The following is a 17,376-nucleotide window of genomic DNA, read 5'->3' on the forward strand; positions in this document are numbered from 1 at the left end:
AACTGAAATCTTAACCATCCTTTTGCCTCCACAGGTTAAAGTTAAAAGCAGGTTCCTGAAAGAAATGACAAATTTAGTAGATTTAGTTGGACGTCAGACTTCCAAAACAAGTTGCCAAGCTCTGCCATGGAAAGTGATTTCCAGGAGGACAGAAAAAAATGACTCAAAGTCATTCTAAAGCTTCCTTGAATAAATCTAGTATCTTCATCTCAAGGGAGTTCCTCGCCAAGATGGATTAAACTAGTGAACCAGCACCCAGGAAGGCACCATCGAGTCACTCCGACAGGAGCTTAGAAGCAAAGCACAAACTGCAGAAAGAGTATGCAACAGTCCAAACAACCCACCAAACCACATTAATAAGCACCACCTGCCCCAGTCAGCAGATCCCACATAGGACCCATTAGGCATCTTAGAACCCACAGAACCAAAATAATAGTGCCATTCTTGACACTACAGAGCTATCTAAGAAGAATAGATTTGATTTTTGTATCCATCTGACATTAATATAGATATTTAGGTTTGGTATAGATCTTCATGTGCTCTTTCCAGAACAGTTCCACAATAAATATGTCACATCAACTAGGAATTAAGGTGTGATTATAGGTCGCTTTTCATGTGCTGATTCAACCTTTTCAGAAGCAAGGTTGATCAGGGTCATTATTTTCTGTTCAGTCTAACAGCATTTCATGTGACCTTGCAAGCTGTGGTGTTCTGATATTTTAAGTATGAAGTGTGCAAAGAGGTAATAATTATACTTGTTTGATTTAACAGGTTAGAAATCTTTGCTACATGGTGACACGGAGAGAGAAGATGAAACGATCAGTCTCCAGGCTCCAGGAACAAATATTCCACCATCAAACCAAACTGATAGAAGAGAATCTCCATCGAGGTAGGACTCTGCTGAATCAAGGGTCTTCATTCTATGAAGACAAAAGAGACTGTAGATGTTGGAATCTGGAACAAAAAACAATGCTGGAAGAACTCAGCAGGTCAAGCAGCATCTGTAGAGGCAAAAAGTGTAAATCAGCATTTTGGGCTGAGATCCTGCATCAGGCCTATTGCAGGGTCCTGACCCGAAACATCGACTTACACCTTTTGCCTCCACATTTGCTGCTTGACCTGCTGAATTCTTCCAGCATTCTGTTTTTTGTTGTCCTTCTACCTTCATCCCTCTTTCTAAGCCACATGGCACTGGAGTCATAGAATCATACAGCATGGAAATAGTCCATTCAGCCCAGCTCGTCCATGCCAACCTGTGGGCACCCTTCTGTATGAAGCCCATTTTCTAGCACTTGGTCCATTGCTCGCTTTGCCTACATGATTCAAGTGCTTATCTAGACACTTCTTAAATACTGTCTGTGACCCAGCTTCAACTACTCTCTCAGGCAGTGCATTCCAGGTACTTGCCACTGGTAATGGTATTGGTTTCAGGTATTGGCTAGTACCTGGAACCTTCCCTCTCCTTACCTTAAATCTGTGTCCTCTAGTTGTATCTACATCTGATATACCTTCTTATCTATGCCCCTCATAATTCTATATATCTCAATCATGTCCCCTCTTAATCTCCTCCTCTCCAGGGAAAGACCTGACTTCTCCAGTATCTCCTCATAACTGAACTGCTCCATCCCAGGCAACATCCTGGTGAATCTCCTCTGAACCCTCTCCAGTGCCATCACATCCTTCCTATAACATAGTCACCAGAAATGTATGTGGTACTCCAGGTGACATCTGACCCAGGTTTTATAAAGTTGGAGCATAACCTCCCTACTTCTGTATTCGATGTCCCAACTAATGAAGGCCAGTATCTCCTATGCTTTCTTAACTATGTTATCTACCTGTGTTGCCACCTTCAAAGATCTATGAATTTGTACTCCATTGTCCCTCTGTTCCTCGATATTCCCTAAGTCCTACTGTTTATGGTGTATGTCATAGCTTCACCTTTAGTACTCCCAAAGTGCATCACTTCTGCAGCCCAATAGTATGAATGTTGAATTTTCACTTTCAAGTAACCGCTCTGTCTCCTTCTAATCCACCTCTGACCCTTCCATTTTTATTCCCTTTCCCATACTCCTGCAGCCCCCAATACTCATTTTTATCCCCCTTCTGGTTCTATCACACACCTCACCCACCGTGTCCCCTCCCCCATCTGGTTCCATCTGTCCTTCACCTCTCCCTTAATGGTTCCCATTATCACCTTCCTAACTTCTCAGGTTATAATATGTAGCCTTTGTGTTGTTGCTTATCCCCCTCCAGCCTCTGTCTCCATCTTCACTCTCCCCTCTCCCACCCAGCTGCATCTGCCTCTTTTTTTTCTCTTTGTCTTCTTCCACCTACCACGCCTCTGCCTCTGTCTCCCAACTCCACCCCTCCCACTCCCTCACCTGGCTACTGCTCATCATCCTTCACCACTCCTTGGTCCACCTATCACCTACTGGCATCTGTCCTATTCCTCCCCCTCTCCCCTTTATGCTGGCTGTCTTCCCTTTCCACTCTCAGTCCTGATGCAGGGTCTTGACCTGAAACGTGGACAGTTCCTCTCCCCACAAAGATGCTGCTCCAGCAGTTTGTTGTTTGATGCCTCACATTTGTCTGGATTAAACTCCTTCTGCCATTTTTCAGCCCATTTCACCAACACATTGATATCTTTCTGCAGCCGAAGGCAACATTCCACACTATCAACAACACCGCCAATCTTTGTGTCAACCACGAACTTGTTGATCATGCCTCCTGTATCCACATCCAAGTCATTCATGTATATTATAAGCACCAAGCGTCCCAGCACCGATCCTATAGGACATTGCTAGTCACAGGCATCCAACTGCAACAACAACCATCTACCATCTGTCTCCTATTGTATTGCCAATTTTGGGTCCAGTTTCCCAACTTCCCCAGGATCCCATGGTCCCTTATCTTTTGAACCAATCTTCCTCGTGGGGATCTTGTCAAAGGCCTTACTAAAGTCCATGTAAAGCTTTATCTGCTGCCTTGCCCTCATTGATATACTTTGTTACCTAGTCAAAGAATTCAATCAAATTTGTCAGACAGGCTCTCTTGGCTTAAGACCCTGAAGGACTTATTTTTGTCGATGGCTTAAAATATTTCAATCAAGTATTTCTGAAGTGTAGTCATTGTTACTATGTAAGCAAACAGCAGCAAACCTGCTCACATCATGATCCCACAAACAGCAATGGGAAAAATTCTTAGGAAATTTGTTTGGATGCCATTGATTGAAGAATTATTGTTCGCCAAGGCACTAACGAACCTGGAACCTTCTTTTGATCGTTGCTGTGCTATCATGTCTAGAATCCAGAGCTTTCTGATTTCATTGCAAGGGTCAAGGGTCATTATTACAGGGTCAAGGCTGATACAGAGGAATGATTACACATATACACACATTCCTGTTACTACCTCGTCCCTTTTCAAGTCTTGCTGTAACATGAAAAGGTGCAATGGTTCATTACTTCTTTACAATTGTATAACAACATTTAAATCACACAATAAAGGAATTTTGGTTTTCACATTGTAATGATGAAATTCCCTTCAAGATTTTGTGCAAACTTCAGTAAGATCATTGGAATCTAAATGGGTTGTACCTTACCAATGGAGTAATAGGGTAATGGGATGTCTCAAGTAAATCTGGTGAATATTGAAAAGTTAACCTCTAAGTTCCAACAACCCATAGCATTGAAGGCGTTCACCTTCCTTTAGAGGAACATACTCAATATATCTAGGATATTAGCTCAAGTAAGAAGGAGGTATAACCATTGATGGTGGAGTGATAATAAAAGTGTACTAAAGGGGAGGACTGTTGGTTGAATTTCCATGTCGTTTTTTTCCAAAATCAGATTTTTCCTTTCCTTAATCACCCATCGGCTGATTTACTCACTCCAGGCATTGCAGCATTATAATAATTGATCTAAAATTGGGTAAATAAAATTGCATTCGGATAGCAGTGTATCACATTCACTCAACAATTTACTTCTAAGGTGCAGTAACTGTTACACAGCTGAATGCCGCAGTTGTATCATGCTTGCTGTGTCTCATAAGCAGGAGTCAGTTTATTTCTTGCTATTGTCTAAGAGCCAATGTTGGCTACGAAACCAAGAAAATTCCATGCTTTTATTCAAAAAGGTTTTCTTGGATATGGAAATCTGACAGATTTAGGGGTCCAAATACTGAATCCACTAAAAACTAGTGAACCAGCAAAGAAAATAAATTATGTTAATGAAGCATTGGCCTTTGTCTGAGAGGACTGGGATACAATGGGGTGGCAGTAATGCCAGAGCACAGTCAGGGGGACTGCAACCGGTTCCACACTACGTACCCTGGGAAAGGTATTATATCCTTGGAAAGGGGGCAGTTCAGATTAGCCAGAAACATATCAGTGTTGAAAGGGTTAAGTTATAAGGGTGAGTGCAAAACAGGGCTCCTCAATCTTTCAAATTGGGGCTGGGCCCTTCTGGGATGCCATTAGGAAGTACTTCTTACTAAGATGGTTGATATGAAACTCTCTTCCAGAAAGCTTTTTCCACCAAGAACACAAAAACCAGGACTGATTATTTTTTTAAGCTTTAAATACTATGGAGCCAAGGCACATAGCTGGCATATGTTTAGAGGACAGCCATGATCTAACTGAATGGCAGAATAGGATTTTGTTCTCTTGTGATGTAGATTTGAAGGCTATACTGACCTCATTTGGTTGTTATGGATCATTGACGCCCACCAGAACTAATCAGTGGGATTTTGTTTTGGCTCTCCTCAAACAGAGAGCATCCTTGACAGTTTTGCAGTTTCTCCAGTGTTTACTGAAATGTCAGACTAGACTGTGGGTTCACACCCTGATGTGAAGTACTTCCCACATCATCTTCTAATTAGTTCCACCAGTATTAAAGAAAACAAATCATCTGGTTGTACGTATCATTCATTACATGTTTGGGATATTGTTGGAAAGTGCTGTTTGTAATTATAACAACTGATAAACGTGAAATATTTTGAGCTATTTCAACATCATACCTTACTATCAGTGGAAGAATTATTATTAAACTGCAAAATGTTACTCAGAAGAATTTAGGTGTCCTTCTACAAAAAAACACAAAGTTAGCATGTAAGTTAGCATGTAGGTATGAAGAGCAATCAAGAACGAAAAAAGGTATGTCGGCTCTTATTGCAACTGAATTGGAATAAGCAAGTAAGGAAGTCTTCCTGCAGTTATACAGGACTTGGGAAAGACTGCACTTGGATTGATCTTTCCACCTAAAGAAGGGAATGTGTACCTTGGAGTCAATGCAACAAAAGTTCACCAAATTAATTAATTCAATGAGCGGGTTGTTTCAAGAGGAGAGATTGAGTTGGATATATCCATACTCTGTGGAATTTGGATGAATGCAAGCTTCTGAGAGAATCATCTGTGGATTTAGATGAAATGTCATTGACCTGAAACTTGGTGGGATTGAAGTCTGAGCATGAGCCTGATCTTATTGAATGGCAGAACTGGCACATGCTGTATGACCTGTTAATGATTGTATTATTACAGCTCTCAAGCTGCCAGACAGGAATAGATTAACTGTAAGAATAGCTTTAAGTATAAAGGAGGGACTAGCTCACTTCATAAATTCTTAAGAAATAGTAGCACTCACTAATCTGTGTCTGTAAGATGGTTGGTAGGTGTGATGTCTTTACTTCTCTGATAGTACCCCAGTTAAATGAATGCCCTGTATCCATTGTTTAATGTGTTTTGTCAGCAATGGATGAAGTTAGATTTCAGATTCAAAGCTTTTCTTGGAAACAAGAGAGATGGCAGATGCTGAAATCTGGAGAAAAAACAATTTGCTAGAAGAACAGTGAGTCAGGCAACATCTGAAGAGGGAAATGGACAGTCGGCGTTTCAGGTCAAAATCCTTCATCTGGATTGTTGGAAAGCTTTCCCAGTCTTTCTTTGCCCTCCTTCGCTAGGATGCTGATCACAGGCAGCCATCTGCTACTTCCCCGGGAACTCATTCAATGTGTTCGAGCCTAGAAAGTGACCACGGTAGTGTAGCGGTTAGTGTAACGCCTTACAGCGCCAGCGACCTGGGTTCAATTCCGGCTGCTGTCTGTAAGGAGTTTGTACGTTCTCCCCGTGTCTGCTTGGGTTTCCTCCGGGTGTTCTGGTTTCCTCCCACATTCCAAAGACGTATGGGTTAGGAAGTTGAGGGCATGCTATGTTGGTGCCGGAAGCGTGGTGACACTTGCGGGCTGCCCCCAGAACATTCTACGCAAAAGATGCATTTCATTGTGTGTTTCAATGTACATGTGACTAATAAAGATATCTCATCTCATCTCACCACATATCCAGATCGTCAATAAAACAGTTTCTACCTCCATAACATTTCCCATCTCTGGCCCTGCTGCTGAAACCCTCATCCATGCCTCTGAACTTGACTATTAAAATGCAATCTTGGCCCACCAGCTTCATTCTGCCCTCCTAAACCTGAAGATATACTCTGCTGTCAATATCTTAACTGGTATCAACTATGTTCACCTGTCACTTATTGTATTGGTTCCAAGTTTAATATTTAAATTCTCACCCTTATTTTCCAAACTTTATGGAGGCTCACCCCTTCCTACTTCAGTAATTTCCATCTCTGTAGCCGTCCAACTCTTCAACCCTTCAATTCTGTTCTTGTTCTACCATTGACAAGTATATTTTCAGCTTTTAGGGTACATAGTGATCATTGATAACTATTGATGTCAGGATACACTTTTTTCCTCAGAGAGAAGGGCCAAAATTGCACACCGTTTTCCAGATATAGTCCTTGCAAAGCCCTGTTTTTTTGTAGGAAGATTTCCCTCCTTGTTTATTCCAATCCAGTTGCAACAAAAGACAACGTACTTTTTTCCTTCCTAATTGCTGTTCATACCTGCATGCTAATTTTGTGGGTTTTTCTTTTACAGGGATACCTAAATCTCTCTGAAACCCATCTAATACCATTTAATGTGAGGTTCTGTAATCTCTTCCCTAAACCTATCTCTGTCGTCCTTACCTTCCTCCTTGAAATCGCTCCTTCAGCTCTACCTTGTCATCTGCCCTAATAGTTCTTTGGTGTTTTGGTGTCAGATTTTGTTTGATAATGTTCTAGTAAAGTTCTTTGGAATGCTTCACTGCATTAAATAAACCAAATAAATGCAAGTTGCTGTTTGTATAGTAAACTGAGAGAGGATGCAGGTCATGGCCAGCTCATTTGCATCCTGTTAATTTTCAAAGCACCTTTACCCTAGTGAAACATCCCAAGGAGGACCATGGGAGTGCCATCAAAAATAAACTGACAGCAAGTCACAGAAAGAGATAGTAGGTCAGCTAACCAAAAGCTTGGACGATGAACCACTGAACAGCGTTTTCAGGAGCATCTTAAAGGAAAAGTGAGATTAGGAGGATTAAAAGTCAAAAACTGAGGGCTTTTTCAGTCACAGCCACTGGATAGAGAATGCGTGGGATCTTTTCTTATGGGCCTTTCCTCCCTCTCCTTCTGAACTCCCCACTATCCCAGGTCCCCCAAGAATTGCCAAACACAATTGTAGTTCTCTCTCCATTGCATTAATTGCAGCCATAACTGTTAACTAAATATGGAACCACTTGTATCACAGTTTCTTAGGGTTCAAGAAATGTTTTTAAATCTCAGGGAATGGTAAGAAACTCCAGTTAGTTACAATTCAAGCCTGTCAGCGGTAAAATCCTAGGCTTGAAGCTACACTCATAACCAGCCTTTCAGCATTGCGGCGCATTCAGACTTTATTAAAGGAATTCCCCCTACATTTGTTTCTGCTAAGTTTTTGCACCTGGGTTTTTTTTAAAGTTCCCACAACATTTTGAGTCTTTTCTGCAACAATCAGTTGCAAAACATCATGGATCTCTTACTGCCATGCTGAACTGCCTGACAGCTCAAGACTTTCTTCACCAATAGCTGGAATGTACAGTGTAAGAAAGCCAATTGGATGTACTTCCAGATTGCCCATATGGACTTTTAAAGGTCAGATACAGCCTGTAACACTAGTTTAACTGATTCACCCTTTATGTATATAAAAATGATTAAATGAACTGTTGCAATTTAGAAACTGCAAAAGGTATGACTCAGATTAATAAACGAAGGGGTTCCCCCACTATAACCACAAATTCTACTTCTCTGCAACAAAAGTCATTTAGAAAAAATATACCAGAACTTGGGGGTGGAAAAATAGGAGCTGGTACACAGCAACTTCAGGGAGGCTATTGTGTAGCTCAGAGCCTTACTCCAGTTTACCTACCATCCCATCACTTCCAAAACCAGCTGTTGATTGCCTGGGCAGTTATTTTCCAAATCAGAGGAATCTCCCTTCCTCATCTAGATGACAGTGTTACTCATTTTAATTGCTCATTGGAGAGAGTGGAAGAGAATTGACCAATTGGAACGTTGGGAGCTCAGTCTTTACAATTATGTAATCATTGGCCAGGGTTTTTCTTCCTCTTTGTTCTCACAATGTAGCACTTGGATCAGTGATTTAATTCAAGGAGCGAGTTATCAAAAAAGAAAAAAAATTAAGACATCTGGTTTGATTCATTTGCCATTTAATTCACTGCATTGCCTTCAGGGTAAGGAAGATAATTTTCAAAATTTACCTGCAGGGAGGTAATGGATGGACTTCATTCTGTCTTAAGCCGAACCAAAAACATTGCTCATGAGATCCCAGTACCTCATACAGTGCTTTAAAAAGACTCCTGAAACTGTTGTGCTGTTGGCAAGTGTGGCAGTAACACCAGAAGGTGTGATATTCTTTGCAGTTGACAAGTGATGACATCCTCACTAAAGGGCCAGGAACTGACAGGATTTATTGGTACAAGTTATTGAATACCAATGTACAAACATGTAGAAACATTCTAAATAACCATCTGTATTGTGTAATATCACAGTTGGTGTATCTCACATTAAGGAATGATAATGGTGGACAGATTATTGAGAGCATACATGTGGTATAGCCACAACTTGTCACCAGGCAGTTCCAAGCAAAGCAGTGGCAGTATTTTGAGGAATACTCTCTCTGTTTTTGGAAAGCTCTGTTCTGTTACATAGTCTTAAAGCTGCTTTTCAATCAGCTGCAGTTTTCAGAGTTGGTGCATTTGCTCTGCAAGCTCAGGCACTATCTTTGAAGCTGCTCTGTGACAAAGCAGCAGTGTGGTTCAGACACCACAATCCAAGCAGGACGTAGCTGTTCAACTCTAGATTATTCTGTGGTAGCAAAAAAAAACAAACTGGTGGAGGAACTCAGCAGGTTGAGCAGCTTCTGTGGGGGAGAAGGAATTGTCAACATTTTGGGTCGAGACCCTGCATCAGGACTGAGTCCTTTCCCACTACAGATGCTTTTTGACCCACTGAGTTCCTCCACCAGTTTTTTTTTTGCTTCGGATTCCAGTACCTGCAGGCTCTTGTGCCTCCATATTCTGTGGTAGAATGAGGCTGAAACAAGCACTGAATATACAGCAATAATCTCATTACCTTAAAGGTGCAGATAACCAGGGAGGGGTGCAGTCAACAGTAAACTTATAACTGTGAAGGAAACAGTTCACATTTATGTAGTACCTTTTACAATCTCAAAATATCATAAACATCTTTTGAAGTGTTGTCACTTTTGTAATGTTTTATAAATAAATAGCATATGGTAGGATTGCACAAACCCGAAGCCAAGGTTAGATTACCTGTTTTATTGATGTTGAGTGAGTAATACACTATTGGCAAAGTCATTTGGAGACTCACCTGCTCTACTTTGAAATCTGCCATATCATTCACTCAAGATACCAGATAGAGCCTCAATGTAAAGTCCTATCCAAAACACATTACCTCATGCAGTGCAGCATTCTTGAAGTATTGGGCTGGTACCAGCTTTGACATAATTCACTGGAGTAAATCTCAAACAGAAATAGAAGCAGAAATGCTGGAAGTACTCAGCAGGTCGGGCAGCATCTGTGGAGAGAGAAGCAGTTAATGTTTCACTCAATGACCTTTCATCAGAACAAGGAAGAGTGAAAGTCAAACCTGCTTTAAGTTGCAGAGGGAGGGGTGGAGAGAAGAAATGTCATGTTTGTGATAGGATGGACATCAAGAGAGGATGAATGACACAAGTTGTGATGCTGAGAGAGATTGATGAAGATTTGTTAATTACAGTTGATCTGTCTAATCAAATAGGAGATAAATGAGAACAGAGGGTTGAAAAAGACGCTGGCACTGAGAAATACAAAGCACTGCAGTTGCTGGAAATGTGAAATAAAAGTGAATACTGGAAACACTTAGCAAGTGAAGCAGCAAAGACTGAGAAACGGAGTAGGAAAAAATTTTAAAGTAATAGACAACTGGAAGACCAGGATCACCCTTGAAGCCTGAACAGAGCTGTTCTTCAAAGTGGTTGCCCAATCTGCTTTTGATTTCTCTAGTAGAAGAGACCGCATTGTGAGCACTGAATTCTTACATAAAATTTAAGACACAAGAGATTCTGCAGATGCTGGAACCTGGAGCAACACACACAAAAAGTGCTGGAGGAACTCAGCAGGTCAGGCAGCATCTGTGGAGAGAATTAAACAATCGACGTTTCAGGTCAAGAGCCTTCATCAGGACTGGAAAAGAATAGGGAGGGGGAAAGCACATGCAGGCAGGTAATAGGTGAGTTCAGGTGATAAATAAATCCAGGTTAGGGGGGAAGGTAGGTGGGTGGGGGAGGGGGGAGATGTGAGAAGCTGAGAGTTGATGGGTAGAAGAGGCAAAGGGCTGAAGAAGAAGGAATCTGGTAGGAGAGGGCAGTGGACCATGGAATAAAGGGAAGGAGATGGGGAAGGGATGGGCAGGTCATGAGTGCAGGGGAAGGGGAAAGAGAAGGGGGAAGGGGGCCACAGGAATGAGGGAAGACAAAGGGGAAGGGGGAAGGAGGGAGAAAAAAGGAGCGGAGAAGAGGGGAGGGGTTACCGGAAGTTAGAGAAATCGATGTTGAGGTCATCAGGTTGGAGGCTACTAAGGCGAAATATGAGGTGTTGTTCCTCCAACCTGGGTCTGGCCTCAACGTGGCAGTAGAGGAGGCCATAGATAGACATGTTGGTATGGGAATGGGATGTGGAATTGAAGTGGGTGGCCACCAGGAGATCCATACTTTTGCGGCGGACAGAATGAAGGTGCTCGACGAAGCAGTCACCCAATCTGCGTCGGGTCTCACCGATGTGCATGAGGCCGCACCGGGAGCACAAGTGAAGTGCTGCCTCGCCTGGAAGGACTGTCTAGGGCTTTGAATGGTGGTGAGGGAGGAAGTGTAGGGACAGATGTAACACTGGTTCAATTCTGGCCACTGTCTGTAAGGAGTTTGTACGTTCTCTCTGTGTCTGCGTGGGTCTCCTCCAGGTGCTCTGGTTTCCTCCCACATTCCAAAGACATACAGGTTAGGACGTTGTGGACATTCTATGTTGGCACCAGAAGCGTGGCGACACTTGGGGCCACGTGGCTGCCCCCAGAACACTCTATGCATGAGATGCATTTCACCATGTATTTCGATGTAAATGTGACTAATAAAGATATCTTAAAGTGCCAGGAGGGTCATCAGTGGGGTGGGACGAATGGACAAGGGAGTCACAGAAATTGAATTATTTTTTCAACTGGAAGGAGAGTTTGAATGGTGGGAAGGGAGGAGGCTGAAATATTAACCCTGCTTCTCTCTCCACAGATTCTAGCCAACCTGCTGAGTATCTCCAGCAATTTCTATTCTTATTTCAGATTTCCAGAAGGTGTTAAGACTCCTGCTAATTGTCTTGTCTCTCCACCTAGCACTGAGAGCACTGAATGTGTTAACTTCATTCTTGTGTTGTTTTTGTGGATGTGCCAGATCAGAGCTGGAAAGTTTTGAATGACGTAGGTCACTTCCTGTGATTGCTACACAATTCTGGTTGTACCTTTTGTTACAGAAGGACTGAGACTAATTGCAAAGAGTGACATGGGGCCATCTAAACCTGTGGGTGTTTGTTCTCAGCCTATTGAACTCCACACGGTGGTCACTGGACAGCTTAACGATGTTTTCAGTTTACAGGTAAAGCTGAGCATGCACTGGTCAGTCCGGTGAGTGAATTCAGAGAAATTTGAAGCAGCTGGTTGCGCAATCTTCTGTTTGCATAACCAGTTTAAAAATAATTTGTAACTTGAAATTTGCATAGAGTGTCAGGTTTATGTTCATTAACCTCTGCAGGCAGTGATATGAATTTACCCCAGAGAGCTTGAATTCAGGGATTATGGTGGCACCAATGTCCTTTGCTGATGATACTAACATTTTCTGGCAGCAATTATGTCTTGTGGGGAGAAAGTGAAGTGCGGCCAGGAATGGTGAAGTATTCGTGACGGCTATAGAGTTAAAGCATATGATCAGTGCTGACAAAAGGTGATGTGGTATCGGCCCCAGAGTCACCCCATGGTAAGTGGAGAGACAGCAGCAGCTACCGCCAGAACAAGGAATGGTGATCGTGGCAACCCTGGGTGAGGGGAAGCTGTTACCTTGGAGATAAGAACAGCAGCTGGTAAGGGGGGAGCCAGCTTGCAGCTCTGTGCAGTAGAAGCAACAAAGGACCAAAGTCAAGACTCCAGCAGTCTCGTGCGGCCAGGCATGTAAACTCACTTGACAACAGAAAACTTCTCCTGCAACAGGGTGTTCAAATTGAAATTCACCCTTGAACTGAGGGAAGTTGAAGTGATTCTCTGTGAGGATAAAAAACTAGAGCTGACCTGCTCTTGTAGACCTCCTAGTGGCTGCTTTCAGAGCAACATTTCTGGACCATCCAAGAGGACCAAGCAAATTGCAAATAAATTAAATGTCTTTTTTAAAAGTGGCTAACACAAGGGGGGCATAATTTTAAGGTGATTGGAGGAAGGTATAAGGGGGATGTCAGGGGTAAGTTTTTTACACACAGAGAGGTGGGTGTGTTGAACGGGCAGATACATTAAGATAAGATAAGATTATTAGTCACATGTACATTGAAACACACAGTGAAATGCATCTTTTGTGTAGAGTGTTCTGGGGGCAGCCCACAAGTGTCGCCACACTTCCAGCGCCAACATAGCATGTCCACAACTTCCTAACCTGTACATCTTTGGAATGTGGGTGGAAACCAGAGTACCTGGAGGAAACCAATGCAGACACGGGGAGAACGTACAGACTCCTTACAGACAGCGGCCGGAATTGAACCTGGGTCGCTGGCACTGTAATAGTGTTACACTAACCGCTACACTACCGTACCTGCCCTGCAAGGGACATTTAAGAGATTCCTAGACAGCCACATGAATGATAGAAAAATGGAGGGCTATGTAGGAGGGAAGGGTTAAATAGATATTAGAGCAGGATAAAATGTCGGCACATCGTGGGCCGAAGGGTCTGTACTGTGCTGTAATGTTCTATGTTCTGACTCTTCTTACAGTACTTATTGTGTATAATGCTGGAGCTGTTTCTTTTGAATAAGTGATGCAGACTGCTCTCTTAGGAGGATGGAAAGGGTTCCTGTTATTGTTGTGGAGCTGTGCATTTCTTTTAATATCCTAACCAACATCGTCAATTATTTTTATTGCTGTTTGTACACTAAGGCTTCACAAATTTGCTGCTCTGTTTTGCTGCATTAAATCAATGACTACATTTCAGAATTGACTATATAGCATTTTCATATGCCCCTGTTGTGGAAAAGGTGTGATTATAATTGAAGTTCTTGCTTTACAAACTTTTTTTGGAGGGGTTGTACCAAGGAGTGATGAGGATCTGGGTTTGAAATTGCCATCATTAGTTTTCCTGATTGCAGACAATCATAGAAACAGGTTGCCTGACCATTTGCATTAATACAATAGTTGATTGGTGTAGTATTTTAGAAGCACAGCATATTGCCCATTTAGTACTTCCAACCAGAGTGAATTTCTAGGCTATCATGTTTGCATTTTAAACCCCATCACTTGATCTAAGATGCTTCTTAATTTCAATAATTTACTGAATTGCAGTGAGACTAAAACCAATAACCCAGTAAAATATCTTGCACCTTGCATTCCAGATTTCAACAGAAAGTTATAGTGTTTATGAATTTCTGAGGTACGTTTAAAAAAAAGGAAATGAAATACTTTGAAGCAGTAATGGTTGCTTCAAATCCAGTTTCAGATGAAGCAAAATTCTCCCACACTTAAAGTTTCTGTAGAGTCTTGGAAATGACCAGGTTTCATTATTTGCGTGTCTGATAAAACACGTTAACCAGATGGCAAAGGATATAATTGTTCAGCTACGCTTTTCACTATTCACAAAGCTCTGTTGAAAGGGCCACACACTCTACATCGTGTGCCATCTTTTCCAATCCAATAAATGGAGTCAAGAGAACCTCACAATAACACGCTCCACCTGAATACATAGAACATTACAGCAAATTAACACTAATTGAAATAAATCACATTGACACAATTAACAGTGCCTTTATTATTAAATGATAACCTTTGTACTGTCCTCTGTACTGTCCTCCCGTAGCTTAATGTTTTACTAGGTAAATAGGTCTGTGTGACATTATAATGACTCACTTTCAAGCATGACTGTATGTTATGATTGAATAACGCTGCTCTTGTTAATGCCATTAGAGAATGCTTCTAATTTTGACTAAAAGAATTGAAAAAGAATTCCATTTTTCTCCCATTAATTGTAGCCAGGAAAACTGATGGACAGGCAACCTGCTCCTGGGTTCCAGTCGGAATTGGCTACTAAGATGTTTGTGAGACAGTTCGTAGGAATGACTTCCCCCCTCTGGCTTCGCTCAGTACTCCCCACAGCAGCGTGACTAAGATCTTCAAGACAATTGCAGATGTGATATTTAATGTTCTCTTGCTAAGTAATGTTGCACATCAGTGCTCCAGTGAGCTGTGCCACTTTGCTGCCTGGGATCTATTTGACTAAGGTTATTTTACCCTGGATCCGACCCTGTAACTTTCACACAAGATCTTCATCCTCTCCCATGTTCTCTTCTCCATTAATTAAATACAGCGCCTATCCATGTCACCAGATTTGGGAAATTCTCTGTTGGATTCTCTGTCCTAGGATATTCTGGAAAAAAAATAAAAGGAAAACTGAGTGACCCAAAGGAGCGAGGGAAGAACAGATCAAAGGGCAGCCATGAGAAGAAAGGCAAGTTAACGAGTGAAACACAGTCTTTGCTGAAGCAGTTTGGTGAGTCATTTTATGTTTACTGATGATTGTCAAAACAAAAGCACATCAGGAGGGTATTGGCAGTTTGTTGCCACGTGTGACTGGGAAGCTGGAAACAAGATGGTGGAGTGAGTGTGAGGTTATTTTTGTCTCACAGAATTCCCCACGTCAAGAGCACTGTTCTATGTCAGATAAGCGCCACCCTCCTTTCTTCCCCATAGAGATATAAACCAGATAATGTCTCAGCTCTCCTGGCAGTGAAAGAGGAGGAGGTCATCTGCTCACTTTTGATTTGTGAATTTTCCTTTAGTGCTTAAGGCAATAATAACATGAGATCTTTTCTTTGTGTTGTATGGTATTGACGCAATCTCCTTGAATGAATTGAGCAAGCCTCGGAGTGAGCTTTACTTAAGAACTTTCCACAGCACAGCATTCCAGATTTCATCTTGCAGGGGGCTCATGACGGAACAGTTATTATGTTTCCAAGGAATAATTGTGAGCCAGAAGAAGCAGCAGAGCATTCTCCCACTACAGCTCGCTAAAGCTAACCTGTGAAGCTCCCCAGAGATGGGACCATTCAGCCTTTCAACCAGCCCAGTTGTGCATTAAAGTTTTTGCAGAAATGTGAATCATCTCCTTTTAAATTTGTCAAGATTGTACTTCCATGTATTCAAGCTACTCAGGCGCCTCCCCCGCACACTAATCCCATCTCTCCATAGATATCGAGACCATTTTAATTGGGACCAATACAACTGCAGAGACTGAAATCGAACTGCATGAGGATCCCAGAGATAAAAAAAAAGTCAGTGTAGCCACAGCAATGTTAAATCAGTCTCCTACATCTTGCTGAGTGTTGTGATGTAATAAATAACATTAACTCAAGAGATATACACACACACACACACACACACACATAAATAATGCCTTTCAAACACAAATCATCTATTCTCTCATGAATGACAGTGGTGAAGCTAGTTGGGGCTCAGAAATTAGTGAAATAAATCAAAGATTGATTCAACAATTAAAAAAGAGGTCATTATATGTGTACGTTATTAGCTGAGCACAAAGTAGAGGGTTTGAAACTTACATTGTTGTTGTTTCTATAAATACTTTGGCAGGATAAATTGCACTTCCCATTGAACTAATTTTGAATGGGATTGGAAACATGTAAAAGGTAGATTCACTGATATCTAGATTGCTTCAGCTGTTCCACTAATGGATGGAAAGTACCATTTAAAATGGAGAAGTACTGAGCAACATGTGCAAGTGTGAAAGATATATAGTCTTTCCAGCTGATGTGTTGATGTGACATTTATGGAGGACAGATTATTTAAAAAAAATTTTTTAACTATTTATACAGCACGGTAACAGGCTCTTTCGGCCCAACGAGCTTGTGCTGTCCAATTACATCCATGTTAACCTACTAACATGTACATCTTTGGAATGTGGGAGGAAACTGGAGCAGTCACAGGGAGAACGTACAAACTCCTTACAGACAGCAGCGGGAATTGAACCCTGATCACTGGCACTGTAATAGCATTACGCTAACCGCTATGCTACTGAGATATCTCAAGAGTGAGAGATAGGCAACAGAATATTTGCATTCAAAGGTAGAAAGAGGGATTCCATTCTTTATTTTACGACATGGATTTACTTCAGGAGATTAATGGATTATGAGGAGTGGATTGGAGAGAAATCTGATACGTGTACATTGGATTCCTAATCATTGAGGGAATATTTCCCAACTCATGAGGCACCTGACTAAGGCAGGAAGAAGGGACAAGAAGTGGGTTTAAGGGGCAGAGCATAGGTTCATAATCAATGTTCCTTTGCTATTATAGAATAACAGTCTTCAGAACAACAGCTTTATACTTTGTTTACTATCCACCCATGTAACACGTCATAATTGAGGTTTCCAGATTAACACCAAGCTATGGGCAATTTGTTTCTTACACCCAAATGCGGAGAGAATGTTCAAACTCATTTTACATAAGTGCCTGACAAATAGCATGGACTGTGTTATGTTAAACTGGGATAGAAAGTGAGAATCACTGAGGTGAAAGGAGTTTATATCCTCACAATTGCCATCCAGTAATTCTTTGGGAAGTGCCTGGTGGCACGTTCCACCACTTGTGGTGCAGAGTGTTGGATTGCCAGTTGTAATAGATTGTTTCTGATCCCTGCTGG

At 41.8% G+C, this 17,376-nt stretch overlaps 1 protein-coding gene across 5 annotated transcripts in view; it reads left to right on the forward strand.

Moving 5' to 3' along the window:
- The window catches only part of jade2 (jade family PHD finger 2), a 149,373-nt gene that overhangs the window by 119,850 nt on the left and 12,147 nt on the right, over positions 1-17,376 (forward strand). For all 5 annotated transcript variants that reach the window (XM_052013702.1, XM_052013701.1, XM_052013703.1 and 2 more), the window contains 2 exons: positions 772-889; positions 15,082-15,210. In XM_052013702.1, the coding sequence (XP_051869662.1) occupies positions 772-889; positions 15,082-15,210 (247 nt within the window). The remainder of the gene's footprint in view (positions 1-771; positions 890-15,081; positions 15,211-17,376) is intronic.

The sequence above is a fragment of the Pristis pectinata genome, chromosome 4, assembly GCF_009764475.1.
Source record: "Pristis pectinata isolate sPriPec2 chromosome 4, sPriPec2.1.pri, whole genome shotgun sequence".
Lineage (NCBI taxonomy): Eukaryota > Metazoa > Chordata > Chondrichthyes > Rhinopristiformes > Pristidae > Pristis > Pristis pectinata.